Here is a 15,449-nt window from a genome sequence, read left to right as displayed (position 1 = left end):
AAGTTGAAGTATATTCTTCCATCTGAATATAGTCTTAAATATGTAAAAATTTTGTGATCTTTTTAAGAAATAATTTTAAGGCCACAACATGATTTTTGTAGCTAGTTAGAGTTGATGATAGTAGATTCAGAATTCCATCTTACACTGAATTATGTTAGGGAACAATATGTCTTTTGCCATTGTTAAGTCAGTGATTTGCCTCTTGGGTACACAGGTGAGGAAACACACACACACACACACACACACACACTTCTTGAAGGTCTGATTATAAAGCACTTCTACAAGTTTCAAGATCTGAATTTGGATGCCCAGACACATGCATGTAAAAAGCTGAGCTGGTGTGGTAACTAACTGTAATCCCAGTCGTTTAATTACAGTACTGTTTTGACTTTAATTTCCCTTTTTTTTTCAGGTCACCAAGAAAATAACAACTTCTGTTCTGTTAACATAAATATTGGTCCAGGTGATTGTGAGTGGTTTGTTGTACCTGAAGATTATTGGGGTGTTCTGAATGAATTCTGTGAAAAGTAGGTTTCAGAAATAAATTCCTTTTAAAGAAAGGTCAAAACAGCTGTGGAGAATAAATTAAAAAAAAAAGGCTGAGTTTCTTTTTTTTTTTTTTAAATATTTATTTATTTATTTATTACGTATACAATGTTCTGTCTGTGTGTATGTCTGCTGGCCAGAAGAGGGCACCAGACCTCATTACAGATGGTTGTGAGCCACCATGTGGTTGCTGGGAATTGAACTCAGGACCTTTGGAAGAGCAGGCAATGCTCTTAACCTCTGAGCCATCTCCCCAAGGCTGAGTTTCTTAGTGCGAGGGTCAGTTATTATTTACTGTCGTACATTTTCCATTAGGGATTTATGTGACTTTTTGGGAGGCATGAGAAACAGCTTTTACCCCTTATAGGGCACTAATGACAGATTAAAGAAATGATTCTACCAAAGACTAGCGTGGAGAACCAATGAATTTATTGGGATTACTTATAATATGTGGATGAGGAGTTGCTTGCAGGAGGGTGGTTTAAAAAAGAAAGAAAAAGAAAAGAAAAGAAACCCAATTTTTCCTTTGCAAACAGTCATCAATTAGAGGTACCTTCTATGTTTGTAATGGATCTTGTGCCTACTTCCCATCTCAGCACTGAGACACTTTCTGTCTTGGACTTGTATAGGCCTTGAGCATGCAACTATAGCACTATATGTGTTAGTCTAGCAGTGTTTAAGCAAGGCTTGTTTCCCTGTTGTTCCTCACCCCCTGCAGTTCTTCAAATTTTTTGTCTCCTTTTCCACAGGGTTCCCTAAGCCTTTAGGAGGGAGGGATTTGATGGTGATCTAAGGTCTTTTACTCTATTGCCCAGTTGTGATTCTATTTGTTTGTGTCTGAGTGAAACAAATATCTATGAGTATAGCAGAATGTTGATAGGAATTGTTTATTGTTAAATTCCTTTAGAAAAACTGTATAGTAGGAGTCCACTTGTTTGTTTCCTTGCCTCCTGGCCGCTCATACCCAAAATAACCACACAGAAACTGTATGAAATATATCAGTGCTTGGCCAATTACTTAAGCGTATTGCTAGCTTGGTTTTACATCTAGAATTAACCCATCTCCATTATTTTATATTTTACAATGAGATCGTGGCCTACTGGCAAAGTTTCAAATGGCTTCTCTTTTTACTCCGCCTTTCTTCTCCCAGCATTTCATTTAGTTTTTCCCACTATCTTTACTCCGTCCTGTCAGGCCAGTTTCTGTATTAACCAATGGTATACACAGCATCCAGAGGGGAAATCCACATTAAAACTGTAGTATTTGGATTTCCCCAAGGCCTGTGACCTAGACGTCTTAGGATCTTGCCCATCCACACAGTTTTGGCCATGGCTTCTATCTCATGTAGAGGATCCTAATTTCAATCGGATAGCGTTTGTTTACTCCTACAACTTTTGTGCCATTATTGCTTTAATATATTTTGCTGGCAGTTTGCCATTATATAGACTCAAGGGTTTATCTCCTCTAGTAGAGTATATGTACCATTTTATTACCATTTTCTTTATCCCTTCATCTGCTGAGAGACATATAGGTTGTTTACAATTTCTGGTTGTTATGACTAGAACAGCAATAATGTTTGAATAAATGTCCTTGATGTAGGTTATAGAATCCTTAGGGTATATGCCCGAGAGTGTTATAGCTGATCTTGCTGTTAACAGAGTCCCATCTTTCTGAGGAAACCATCACACAGATTTTACAGTTGCTGTTCAAGTTTGCACTTCTACCATCCATCAATTATTATCCCTTATTTCTGTCCTGGCCAACATATGGTGTTAATGGTTTTCTTGATTAGTGTAAGAGGAAATTCCAAAGTAATTTTGATTGCATTTCCCTGATGGCTAAGAGATCATTTTCCGTGTTTCTAAGACCTTTGAGTTTCTTCTATTGAGAATTCTCCATTCAAATCTGTTACCTGATTTGAATTGGGTTAGTTTTTTTTCTTGATATTTTTCTACATATTTTTTTTTCTTTGTAGATTTTTTTTTTGTTATTCTTTACCTATTTTGGATATTGGTCTTTTACCTGGTGTGTACTTAGGTAGCAGAGAGGAATAGAAATGGGGCTTCAAGAAAGAATTAAGGGGATCCTGTTTACACCTAGTGTCAGGGTCCATACGAAGTTTTAAGTGTGGTGGGAAATATGGGGATCCTATAAGTAGGTTATAACAAGGCAAAGAATTATCTGGGATGGCAGTGATGAAAGTACTAGGGGTCCTGGGCCTGAACCAAGAGTTAGAGACTCATTGAATGGAGTTGAACAGGTTGTAGGAGACTTATAAGTAGTTTGTTAGTGGATTGAGGGTGATGTTGGAGATACTGTAAAGGAGAATACTAAGGATAGTATGATTCATCCGAGTTCCTATTTAGTGAGGTCACTCAGGTTTCTGGGAAAAGGTGTTTTTTAAGTATAATAATGGGCTGATTGGAAGGAGTTGGGTTGAGCTAGAATTGGCGTGTGTATGAGAGGATCCACCAGAAGTTGGAAGGAAGGCTAGTTTGACACCAAGAGTTTATGATGTTTCCATTGTCCTGTCACCCCTAGCCCCAGGAATGGAACCCCTACCAGCAGTCTGCTACAGGGCTGAGAATAAACTACAGAGATCTGTAAGGAGCACTGTACTGAATCTCAGTACAGTGCGGTCACTGGATTCTTGGAGAGTGTTTGTAGGGTGGGAAGAAGAAGCAAAGCTGGATCTGCTGTGTGGTTCTTGGAGATCATAAGGAATGGAGGTAGAGAGCAAGGAGAGGACACTACAAGCAGGTTCCTATAGGGAACCTCTCCATTTCCTCTCAGATTTGACAGATTGTAATTAAAAACAAGAAAGTGGAAATGGCTTCTTGAGTTCAGGTCCAGTGGGATCTGTAAAGTGTTTTTGATTTTTATATTGCAATGAAAGTCATAAGAATAATACATTTAAATTATCTTTATAACTTATTAGTTATACCAGTGATGTTGCTAGAACATGTATGTTCATATTTTGTATATTCTTTTTCATAAATGTAATGCTTGGGATACTTTTTCTGTTTTATTTAAGTCAATGAATTCCCTAAAATCCTAGAAATACTTATTGTGCATTGTTTTCTTTTCTTTTCTTTCTTTCTTTCTATCTATCTATCTTTCTTTCTTTCTTTCTTTCTTTCTTTCTTTCTTTCTTTCTTTCTTTCTTTCTGATAATAATTTAGAATAGCTCTAGGGGAAGTTTCTAATTTCTCTGGAGGTTCTGGTTCTCATTATGTACCTTTGTGATTTGTAGTCGATGATTCTAGTTAAAAATTTATATCCTACTTATTTATATAAATCACTCATCCACAAAAATGAAAGTCAGAAAAAAATAGGCAAAAGAACAATAAACCAAAAATTAATAAAAAAGAAAGAAAAAAAGCCAAAACAAAGCAAAACAAAACAGCCTATCAAAATATCATTGAGCTAGTATATTAGTGAAGTGACTTATTTCCACTTGACCTCTCCGCCCTGGAATCCAGTCTGGAATGGCTTAACACAGACCCTGTGCATTTGACACAGTATCTGTGTGCCCATTCTGTTGTGTATGGACGACATTGTTTCCTTGAATTCACCCACCCTCTTTGGCTCTTAAAAATCTTTGCACCTTCTTTTTTGCATGGGTTCCTGAGCTTTGAGGGAAGGGCTTTGATGGTGACATCCCATTTAGGAATAATTCTCTAACTACACATTTTCTTGTGGGTCTCAATGTTAATGTTGAATATGATGTTTAATAAAAGGAAACTTTGCTCTTTAGATAAATCAACAATCAGTTGTAGATCAGATGAAGTATTTAATCTTTTTAGGCTTGATGTCTTCACTTTTCAAAAAGAAATGCAGCTCTTCCACTACTTCCCAGTTCAACATTTTAATGAAATACTAATAGCATTTTTTTTAACTTTTTTGCAATTACTTTTGCCTTTTATAAGTCTATAAATATTTGACTCTTTGTATTTCTTCCTTTCCCAGAAATAATTTGAATTTCCTGATGAGCTCATGGTGGCCAAACCTTGAAGATCTTTATGAAGCAAATGTTCCTGTGTATAGGTTTATTCAGCGACCTGGAGATTTAGTTTGGATCAATGCAGGCACTGTCCATTGGGTTCAGGCTATTGGGTGGTGTAATAACATTGCCTGGAATGTTGGTCCACTCACAGGTATTTAGCGTAGCACACCAATAAGATTATTATTTTATAGATCATTCCTTACATGTTTTGTTTTGTGTTAGCAAATAACTCTGTTAAAGTAAGAAATTTAGAGATTAATTAACAAGTGGCATTCTAATAATAGATTTTAATAAAGTAGTGAGTTTTTTTCTGTGTACATTAGAATGTTGCCCATTTAATATGTAGAGTTCTTTGCGTCATTTTCATATAGTTCTTTAGAAACTTCTAAAACACTTGCAGTTATTCTTAGGATTTTTTAAAGCTTATTTATTTTACATATATGAAAATTTTGCTTGCATCTATGTCTGATATATTTCTTTTAACTCCAAATGTTGGAAGAGGATTTTATGGGACTGGTGTTCTAGACAGTTGACCTGCCTTGTCTGTGATGGGAACTGAAGCTTGGTTTCACTGCAGAAAGTACAAATACTTTTAACCACTGAGCTGTCTCTCCAGCTCTTGTTCTTCAGAATATTTATTTGATGAAATATAGGAAACCTTATTATATGTATTTCTGATTAATATACATAAGTCTGGCTTTCAACAGTAGAAGGGTCAAAAATGGACATATATTTAACACCTTTGTACTAGTTGTTTTTAATCCCTGGGCCCTCAGTTCATTTTCTACTATGGGTAGATGAAAAATACAAAACAAATTTTAAAAGATGAAATAAAAAACTGTAAAAACAACTTAGCATAATACCTTAAATTGAGACTGTTTATTACATTACATGATAAGCTAATGATGGTTACACTATATACATGATCATTTTTAAATTATTAGTATCTCAACATAATCTACTAATGCCTTTAGATTTTTCAGAATTGATGGACTTATAAAGTAGGATATGATAATAGGTTTTCTAATATGTTTTATTTTTGTTTCTTTGTAACATTTTATTTTCTTCTTAGCTTTTCAGTATAAATTAGCAGTTGAACGGTATGAATGGAACAAGTTGCAAAGTGTCAAGTCAGTGGTACCTATGGTTCACCTTTCATGGAATATGGCACGAAATATCAAAGTATCAGATCCAAAACTTTTTGAAATGATTAAGTAAGTCCTTAATTGTTCTCCAATTACTTTTATTTATATTGGAACAATGTATATATGCCATATTACATGTGTGCAAGTCAGAGGACCACTTGCACTTGTTGGTTACTTAATTCTACCACATAGTGTTGATTGAGCTCAGATTTCAGCCTTGATGTACTAACCTGAAGTCCTTTAAGTATACTTTTTTGCTTTCCCCCTTCTCTTTCTCTTTTTTCTACCTTTGTTTATTGTATAATGATATTATTTGAAAATTGAGGAAATAGCCTTTGTTTTTAAATTTATCTTGGGTAGAAGTTATGGTACTTTGTAGTCTGTGCGCTCTCTCTCTCTCTCTCTCTCTCTCTCTCTCTCTCTCTCTCTCTCTCTGTCTCTCTTTTCACCTCTCTCCTGGAACAGGGTTTCTCTCTGTATCCCTTATTGTCTTGAAAAATCACTGTGTAGACTAGACTGGCCTTGAGCTCATATTCATTTGCCTTAGTTTCTCAAATGCTGAGAGTAAAAACATGTGCTACCACCTGGTACTTTCTGTCTTTATTCTCCCCCTCAACTATTTGTTTATTTATTTATTTTTATGTTTAATTTTTTGTTGTGTCATTTGTTTATTTATTTTTCTACCCAGCCACAATTTCCCCCTTTTCCTCCCTTCCCATTACCCTAATCTCTCTTTCTGTTTCCCTCCCTATTTACTCCCCCTCTGTTTCTATTTAGAAAAATGCAGGCCTCCCATGGATATTGATAAAGCATGGCATGTCAATTGAAGTAGGACTAAGCACTTTACTCATGTATTAATGCTGGGCAAGGTGATCCAGTATGAATAACAGGGTCCAAAAGCCTGCCTTTGTATTAGGAACAGCCTCTGCTCTCACAAGAATGTCAAGCAACACAACTGTCATATATATGCAGAATGCCTATGTAAGATAGATAGATGCCTATAGGTTCCCTGGTTGTTGGTTTAGGCTCTGTAAACCCCTATGAACCTAGGTTAGTTGTTTCTGTGAGTTTTCTTGTGATGTCCATGGCACCTCTAACTTCTACAGTCCTTTCCTTTCTATCTCTCTGATGACTATTGGACTAGGCAACTATCTATGACTGTAGCAGAATATTGTTAGGCTTGACTGACATCTCTCTTTTTTCTCTCCCACTGTTTTTGGTTCTAGCCCAGTTTTCTGGGCTACCTGAGTCCTGGCGACCCAAGCAGTGTCAGGGGTGGGCTTACTCTGTGGCATGCATCTCAGACTAGACCAATTATTGGTTGGACACTCTCACAATTTCTGTGCCACCCTTACCTTAGTACAACCCCATCAGCAGGACACACTGTACGTTGAAGATTATGGGGCTAGGCTGGTGTCCCAGTCCCTCCACTGAAAGTGTTGCATGGTCACAGGCGATAGCTTGTTCAGGCTATGTATCTCCTATTGCTGGGAATCTCAGCGTGGGGTCTTCCTTATAGGTTTCTACCGTGACCCTGACTTGTCTTCTTCCCAGTCTCTCTTTCAGTACTTTCCACTCCTCTCCACTTCCCTCATGTTTCCATCCCCATCTATCTCCAGTCCACCCATGAGATCTCTATTTACCCTTCCTAAGGACATCTGGACATCTCTGCATGAACTTTCCCTATTACCTAGCCTCTCTGGGCCAGTATTTTATATCATAGTCATCTTTCACCTTATATCTATTATTCACTTATGAGTGAGTGCATATCATGCTTGTCTTTCTGGGTCTGTGTTCCTCACTCAGTTCCTCACCTAGTTCTGTCCATTTGCCTTCAAATTTCATGATGTCATTGTGTTTAATAGTTGAATAGTAGTCCACTGTGTAAATGTACCTTGTTTTCTTTATCCATTTTTCTTTGGAGGGACATCTAGGTTGTTTCCAGGTTCTTGCTATTACAAATAATGCTGCTGTGAACACAGTTGAGCAAGTGTTCCTGTGGTATGACTGGGCATTCTTTGGGTATATGCTGAGTCTTGAGGTAGATCAAGTCTCAATTTTCTAGGGTGGCTCCATACTGATTTCCAAAATGGCTGTACAAATTTTCATTCCGTCAATATAGAAGTGTTCCCCTTATCCCACATCATCTCCAGCGTAAGCTGTCACTTGTGTTTTTATATTAGCCATTCTGAAAAGTATAAAATGGAATCTTTTTTTTTTTTTCTCCCAAACTCAACAGTCTTTCTTTATTATCCTGCCCATGCAGTGTCACTTCTCTAACCAGCTGGAACTACTGAACCCAGGTTGAGATATAAACTTAGTAGATTGTCTCTCAAAAAAGAACTGAAAAAAATAGGTGTACTTGCCCATCTTATAAAAGACAATATCCTGCAGTTTTGCAAAAAACATAATCTGCGTGAATTCAGTCTGTAAAAACCAGGACCCTGGGGCTGGATCCCCAGCTCTATACACAAACCAGCATCCAGCCATCTGTCATGGGGAACCCCAACTCCAAAGGCAGGAGAAGACCACCCCCCCCATTTAAAACAAAAACAAACCTGTCCTCTGCTTTGCTCAACTTACCACTTGCTTAAGGCAAAAATCTAGACAAGCAGCAGGGTGGGCAGCAGCCACTCCTGAGCCCAGGAACACACACTCGCTCCCTTTGTAATCGGAAACAGTCTCAATTTCTAGCCTCATTTCTTAAGATCACACCCTTTAGAGACATAAGGGCCTTTAGAACATAGCCAGAACACCTTGTAAGCTCTAGTCTAAAGGCAAAAGTAAACAGCAGTAGGTGCCAAACTTTTAGCTGATCAAAAGGTACAAATCTCTCCCGCAAGCCAACATAGCCCAGAGGGCCCAGTATGTGACTGGACCATGAGAAGCCACCCTGACCAGCCCACAGAGTTCCAACCTAGTGCCAGTCAAGGTCTGGTTGCTAAAGTTGTGGTTTCTGCAGCCTGGTTGGCATGTGACTGCTTTACAGAGATCTTTCCCTTGTCCTCACACACAGAATCTTAACAACAGGGACATTTTCAGTGACTTCTAAACTGGCCAATGCTTCAGTGGCAGCATCCCAGAGCCATTATTGGAGACAGGTGGCCCGCACTGCAGATTACAGCTCCTTCCAGTTGATGGGCCTCTTGCCAGAGTTCTGGAGCAGTTCATTGGCTTTAGAAAAATGCCTATATCCAAGGAATCCCCTGTACACTGACAGTGGGGAGGGATGGGCTGTCTGCAGGACATGGTGACCCTTCCTATCGATGTCACTGCCCTTCTTCTGAGCATAGGAGCCCCAGAGCAGGAAGACAAGGCCAGTCAGGTTCTGGTTTATCCAGGACACAACCGCATCAGTGAACTGCTTCCAGCCTCTCTCCTTATGGGAATTGGCCTGGTGGGCGCGGACAATGAGGACAGCATTGAGGAGGAGGACACCTTGTCTGGCCCACCCCGACAAATCGCCATGGCCAGGATGAACAAAACCATCGATGTCTGTAGACAGCTCTTTAAAAATGTTTTCCAAACTGGGTGGGGGTGGAACTGGTCTTTGCACACTGAAGCAGAGCCCGTGAGCTTGATTAGGGCCGTGATAGGATCCTGTCCCAGAATGACAACCTTCAGATCTCGGATGTCACACATCTGGGTCCACGTGAACACCTGCTCCAGAAGTGCTGTTTTCTCTCTTCAGCAACAAATCCCATTAGCTTGATGAAGTATGGCTTCCCGAACTCTCCGCTCATGTGCTGCTTCCAACTCTCGCCGAAGCCTGAGCAGGGCTGCAGCCTTGTTCCTCTGGATGCGAAGGAGCTGCTCCTCGCGTGGCTGGCTCGTCCTGCCCGATCCCGGCCTTCTTGGCGGGCCTGGCCGCATCGCTGCTGTCCTCGACAGCCACGTCTCCCTTGGGGTGGGCTCGTGGCTGCGCGTGCTCCACTTCCCGGTGGGGGTTGGGGAGAAGAAGGAGTAGAGGGTTTTCTGGCCGATCATGCCTGCACTGTGGACTGAGCTCCGGGACACTTGGAGCAGTGCTCACGGTTGGCGCTCCGCCGATGGCGCCAGTTCGAGCCGGAGGCTGGAATCTTGTTTTGATTTGTATTTCTCTGATAGCTAAGGATGTTGAGCATTTCTATACGTCTATCTCAGCCATTTGAGATTCTTCTGTTGAGAATTTTCTGTTTAGAACCCATTTTTAATTTGGATCCTTATTATTTTTTGATGATTAATTTCTTGGATTCTTTTCATATTTTAGTGATCAGCTCTCTGTGAGATGTGGGATTTGTGAAGATCTTTTCCCACGATGTAGGCTGCTGTTATTGATGGCATCCTTTTCCTTGTAGAAGCTATTCAGTTTTATGAGGTTCCATTTATTAGTTGTTCATCTTAGATTCTGCACTATTAACATTTTGTTCAGGAAGTTGTCTACTGTGCCCGAGCATTCAAGGATACTTCCCATTTGTCTTTCATCAGGGGCAGTGTAACTGGAGCTTGTTGAGGTCTTTGATCCTCCTGGGTTTGAGTTTTTTACAGGGCAATAGATAGACCTCTAGTTGCATTTTTTCTAAATACAGACATCCAGTTCGGTCAGCATTATTTGTGGCAGATGCTTATACTTTTAGCTTCTTTTTAAAAAGTAGGTGATACTTTGTGATGCCTCTGGAAGTTCCCTTATTGTACAGGATTGTTTTGGCTATCCTGGGATTTTTGTTTTTCCATGTGAAGTTGAGTATTGTTCCTTCGAGTTCTGTAAAGAATTGTGTTGGATTTTTGATGGGGATTGTGTTGAATCTGTAGATTGCTTTTAGTAAGATGGCCATTTTTTACTGTTAATTGTATTGAGCCTTGAGCATGAAACATCTTCCAGTCTTCTGATTTCTTTCATCAGACACTCTAATTCTTGCCTTATGGGTCTTGCTTGGTAGCATTACACCAAGATATTTTATATTTTTGTGGCTATTGTGAAGGGGTATTGTTTTTCTGATTTTGTAGTTTCTTTATCATTTGTTTATAGGAAAGCTACTCGTTTTTTTGTTTTAAGTTAATCTTGTAGCCAACCACTTGACTAAAGGTGTTTACCAGCTCCCAGAATTTTTGGGATTGCTCATGTATACTATCATATCATCTGCAAATTGTGGTACTTTGACTTCTTCCTTTGTAATTTGTAACCCTTTGATCTTCTTTTCTTATTGCGCTAGCTAGAACTTCTCAAGTACTATGTTGAAGAGATATGGAGAGAGTGGACACAGCCTTGTCTTCTTCTTGTTTTTATGGAATTACTTTGAGTTTCTTTCATTTGATGTTGGCTATGGCTTGATGTATATTGCTTTTATTATGTTTAAGTATGTCCCTTGTATCTTTGATCTCTCTAAGACTTTGATCATGAAGGGGGTTTAGATTTTGTCAAAGACAACCCCCCACCCCTGGCATCTAGTGAAATAACTATGTGTCTTTTTTTCTTTTAGTTTGTTTATATGGCAGATTTTCATCTGTTGAACCATCTTTTCATCTCTGGGAGGAAGCCTTCTTGACTATGGTAGATCTTTTGATGTTGTAGGGTATTTTTACATCAAAGTCATGAGAGGAATTGGTCTATAATTATTCTTGGTTGAGTCTGTATAATTTGGGTACCAGCATGACTGTGGCCTCATAGAAGAATTTGGCAATGTTTCTATCTTGTGGAATAACTTGGCATAATGGTATTAGCTCTTCTATAAAGGTCTAGTTGAATTCTACATTAAAAACTGTTTTCTCCTGGACTTCTTTTTTTTTTTGGTTGGGATACTTTAAATGAGTGCTTCTATGTCTTTAGAGGTTATAGGTCTATTTAAATTGTTTATGTAATTTTGACTGAATATTGGTAAATCTTATCTATCAAGGAATTAGAGCATTTCTTTAGATTTTTCAGATTGTGGAGTACAGACTTTTGAAGAATCATTTTAATTATTCTCTAGATTTTCTCAGTGTTTTGTTAGTCTCCCTTTTCATTTCTGGCTTGTAAACTTATATATTCTCTCCGAATTTTTTCATTACTTTGGATATGTGTTTGTCTATCTTTTTGATTTTAGAAGGAAACAACTCTTTTTTTTTAAATTGAAAAAAAAATTTTCCGCCTCCTCCCCGCCTCCCATTTCCCTCCCCCTCCTCCTGCCCCTCTCCCCCTCCCCCCACTCCTCTTCTCCTCCCTCTCCAGTCCCAGGAGCAGTCAGGGTTCCCTGCCCTGTGGAAAGTCCAAGGTCCTCCCCCCTCCATCCAGATCTAGGAAGTTGAACATCCAAACTGTCTAGGCTCCCACAAAGCCAGAACCTAAATAGCTCTCTACTAAGATGCCACTAGGTCAAGAAGGAAATAAAAATGAATGTACACATATCTGAACTTATGGAATACTATGAAAGTGTGATAATAAGAAAGTTCGTAGCACTGAAGACTTATATGAAAAACATTAGAGTAATCTCACAACAGTGGTTTAACAGCATAGTGGATAGTTTAAGAACAAAAAGAAACAAACACACCTGAGAGGAGTAGATGACAGGGAATAATCAAAATGAGGATGAAATCAATAAAATAAAAACAAAAAAAAAACAAAGAGTTGTTTCGTGAAAGGTGACGATTCTCTTATTTCCCTCTCCGCTTCCATATCCTTTGTGTATAAGAGGGCGACTGATTTTTTGGCATTGATCTTGTATCCTGCCACATTACTAAAGGTGTTTATCAGCTGTAGAAGTTCTTTGGTGGAGTTTTTGGGGTTGCTTAAGTACACTATCATATCCTCTGCAAATAACGCAAGTTTAACTTCTTCCTTTCCAATTCGAATCCCGTTTATCCCCTTATGTTGTCTTATTGCTATTGCTAAGACTTCAAGAACTATATTGAAGAGGTATGGAGAGAGTGGAGAGCCTTGGCGTGTTCCTGATTTTAGTGGGATGGCTTTAAGTTTCTCTCCGTTTAATTTGATGTTAGCTGTTGGCTTGCTGTAAATAGCTTTAATTATATTTAGGTATGACCCTTTTATCCCTAATCTCTCCAATACTTTTATCATAAAGGGATGTTGAATTTTGTCAACATCTAATGAAACTATCATATGGTTTTTTTCTTTCAGTTTATTTATATGATGGATTACATTGATAGATTTGCGTATGTTAAACCAGCCCTGCATCTCTGGAATAAAGCCTACTTGATCATAATGGATAATTTTTCTAATGTGTTCTTGGATTCGGTTTGCCAGTATTTTGTTGAGGATTTTTGCGTCGATGTTCATGAGTGAGATTGGCCTGTAATTCTCTTTCTTGGTTGAGTCTTTGTGTGGTTTTGGTATCAGAGTTACTGTAGCTTCATAAAAGGAATTTGGCAATGACTCTTCTGTTTCTCTATTGTGAAATACATTAAGGAGTATAGGTATTAGGTCTTCTTGGAAGTTCTGGTAGAATTCCGCATTGAAACCATCTGGTCCTGGACTTTTTTGGAAGGGACGTTTTTGATAACAGCTTCCAATTCTTTGCGACTCACAGGTCTATTTAGGTTGTTCACCTGGTCCTGGTTTAACTTTGGTATATGGTATTCATCTAAAAAAGTGTCCATTTCTTTAACATTTTCCAGTTTTGTGGCATACAGGCTTTTGTAGTAAGATCTAATGATTCTCTGAGTTTCCTCTGTGTCTGTGGTTATGTCCCTCTTTTCATTTCTGATTTTATTAATTTGCAAATTCTCTCTCTGCCGTTTGATTAGTTTGGATAGTGGTTTATCAGCGGTTCATTTCTTGTATGATGCAGAAGGATGGGTGTTGTAGTAATACCTGTTCTGTTAGCTTATGTCTTTTTATGGGACAATTGAGTCCAGTTGATATTAAGAGATATTAATGACTTTCATTGTTAGTTCCTGTTAATTTTTATTTTTGGGGGGGAGGAATTTAGTGGTGCTATTGTGTATGTTTTATTTTTGTTTGGAATTGCTGATGTGGGATTATATATTGCCTCTTGTTTTGTGAGTGCAGCTAACTTCCTTGGGTTGGAATTTTCCTTCTAGTACTTTCTATAGGGATAGGTATTGTTTAAATCTGGTTTTGTCCATCTATGGTGATTGAAAATTTTTATGAATATAGAATTCTAGGCTGGTATTTCTGGTCTCTTGTGTTTTCAAAATATCTGTGCAGGACTTTGATGGGTTCAGTGGGTTTGGTTGGTACAATGGGTCTTCTTGATTTCAGTGTCTAATGAATGTGAATGCTGGAACAGTCTTACAGCATGTCTTTTATGTGCTAGTTGGCCATTGGGGCTGAGATTGGAGGGGTAAGGGCAATGAATGTATCCAGGAAATTACCTTATCTTGAGGGCTGAATTCTTAATAGAATGTAGACAGTCTAAAACTGTTTTAAAAACCATTTCACCAATCTAAAACAGTTATATACTACAATTAAAATAAAACCAAACATATTTATATCACACACACACCACACACATACACGCATACAAACACACACTAGACCAGATTTAAAGTATCCAGGCACAAAAGATTGCATGTTATAAGTGTACCTGTTCAATATCTTTGCAAATTGATTAGTTTCTTTATGAGTGGATCTTAAGTCCTATTAGAGAGGAATTGGTTGCAGCCCAGGTATGTTATGCCACCATTCCATCTTTAGCATAGTCATTCTATGTTGATGGTAGTTGTGTATTTTAATAGAACTGATTGGTATGTCTCTCCTTTGGAAGGTTTTATGGTATACATTTTTTAAGCTTTCTTATTACTAGTCCCTTCTTTTTCCTGCCTTTCCCTTGTGTTGCCCTCCCTCCCCCTCTCTAAGTTAACTCCATAGTTTTTCCTCATTCATATCAGCTTCTATTTTTGTCTCTTAACCCTTTCTTACCTTCCTTTTTTCTTTCACATTTCTAGCTTCTATGGTAACTCCATAGTCTATATTTACACATGAAGACTTTTGTGCTAATCAATACATTACTTACTCAGTATAGTATATTATTATTCCATCCTGTCAATTTCATTTTTTCTTTTTTAAATATTTAAGTTTTATTTTATACATTTATGTGTGATTTGTGTGAAGGCACATCTTCCTGATGCTGTAGTGATAGGTGAATGTGACCTACCCAATACATGTACTTGGAACTGAACTCCTGTGTAATAGCAGTACATGCTCACAAAAATTGAGCCATTTCCTTAGCCCAGTTATATTATTCTTTAGCTAAATAGTATTCCATTTGTGTGTGTGTGTATTATCACATTTTTATTATTATTCATCTGTTGAAGGATGTGTAGTTTGTTCTGTTTCATGGCCATTGTGAATAAAGTGACAGTGAATGTGTCTGAATAAGTGTCTGTGAGCCAGAATGTTGAATCTCTTGGGTATATGCCAACGGATAAGTGATTCATATGGTAGGTTTACTTTAAGCTTCATGAGAATTCTCCAGAATGTCTATACCAGGTTGCAATCTCCAGAAATTCCACATGCATTTTAGTATTTGTTGTCAATTTTGTTCTTCTTAGCCATTTTGACTAGGGTAACATGAAAATCTCAAAGTTGTTTTAATTTGCCTTTTACTCTTTGCTAAAGATGATGGATACTTTTTGAGATCTAAGCCATTTTTATTTCTCCTTGAGAACATTGTGCTGTTTTGTTTTTTTTAATTCTTTGTATATTCTCTGCTATTAATCCTCCATCAGATATATAGTTGGTTTTGATTTTCTTCCACTCCTTAAGATTCCTTTTCTCTTGATTCTTTCATTAACTATGCAGAAGATTGTTTTAT

At 38.1% G+C, this 15,449-nt stretch overlaps 1 protein-coding gene and 1 pseudogene across 5 annotated transcripts in view; one reads left to right on the top strand and one right to left on the bottom strand.

Annotated features, from left to right (window-relative positions):
- Window positions 1–15,449, top strand: part of LOC130868823 (histone demethylase UTY) — a 498,107-nt gene that overhangs the window by 468,121 nt on the left and 14,537 nt on the right. For all 5 annotated transcript variants that reach the window (XM_057760846.1, XM_057760847.1, XM_057760849.1 and 2 more), the window contains 3 exons: window positions 413–527; window positions 4,516–4,703; window positions 5,625–5,766. In XM_057760846.1, coding sequence (XP_057616829.1) covers window positions 413–527; window positions 4,516–4,703; window positions 5,625–5,766 — 445 coding nt within the window. The remainder of the gene's footprint in view (window positions 1–412; window positions 528–4,515; window positions 4,704–5,624; window positions 5,767–15,449) is intronic.
- LOC130868826 (uracil-DNA glycosylase-like) lies at window positions 8,816–9,684 on the bottom strand (annotated as a pseudogene).

The sequence above is a fragment of the Chionomys nivalis genome, chromosome Y (genome assembly GCF_950005125.1).
Source record: "Chionomys nivalis chromosome Y, mChiNiv1.1, whole genome shotgun sequence".
In the NCBI taxonomy this organism is placed as follows: domain Eukaryota; kingdom Metazoa; phylum Chordata; class Mammalia; order Rodentia; family Cricetidae; genus Chionomys; species Chionomys nivalis.
The sequence above is the reverse complement of the archived record's forward strand: the minus strand, read 5'-3'. Positions and strand labels throughout refer to the sequence as shown.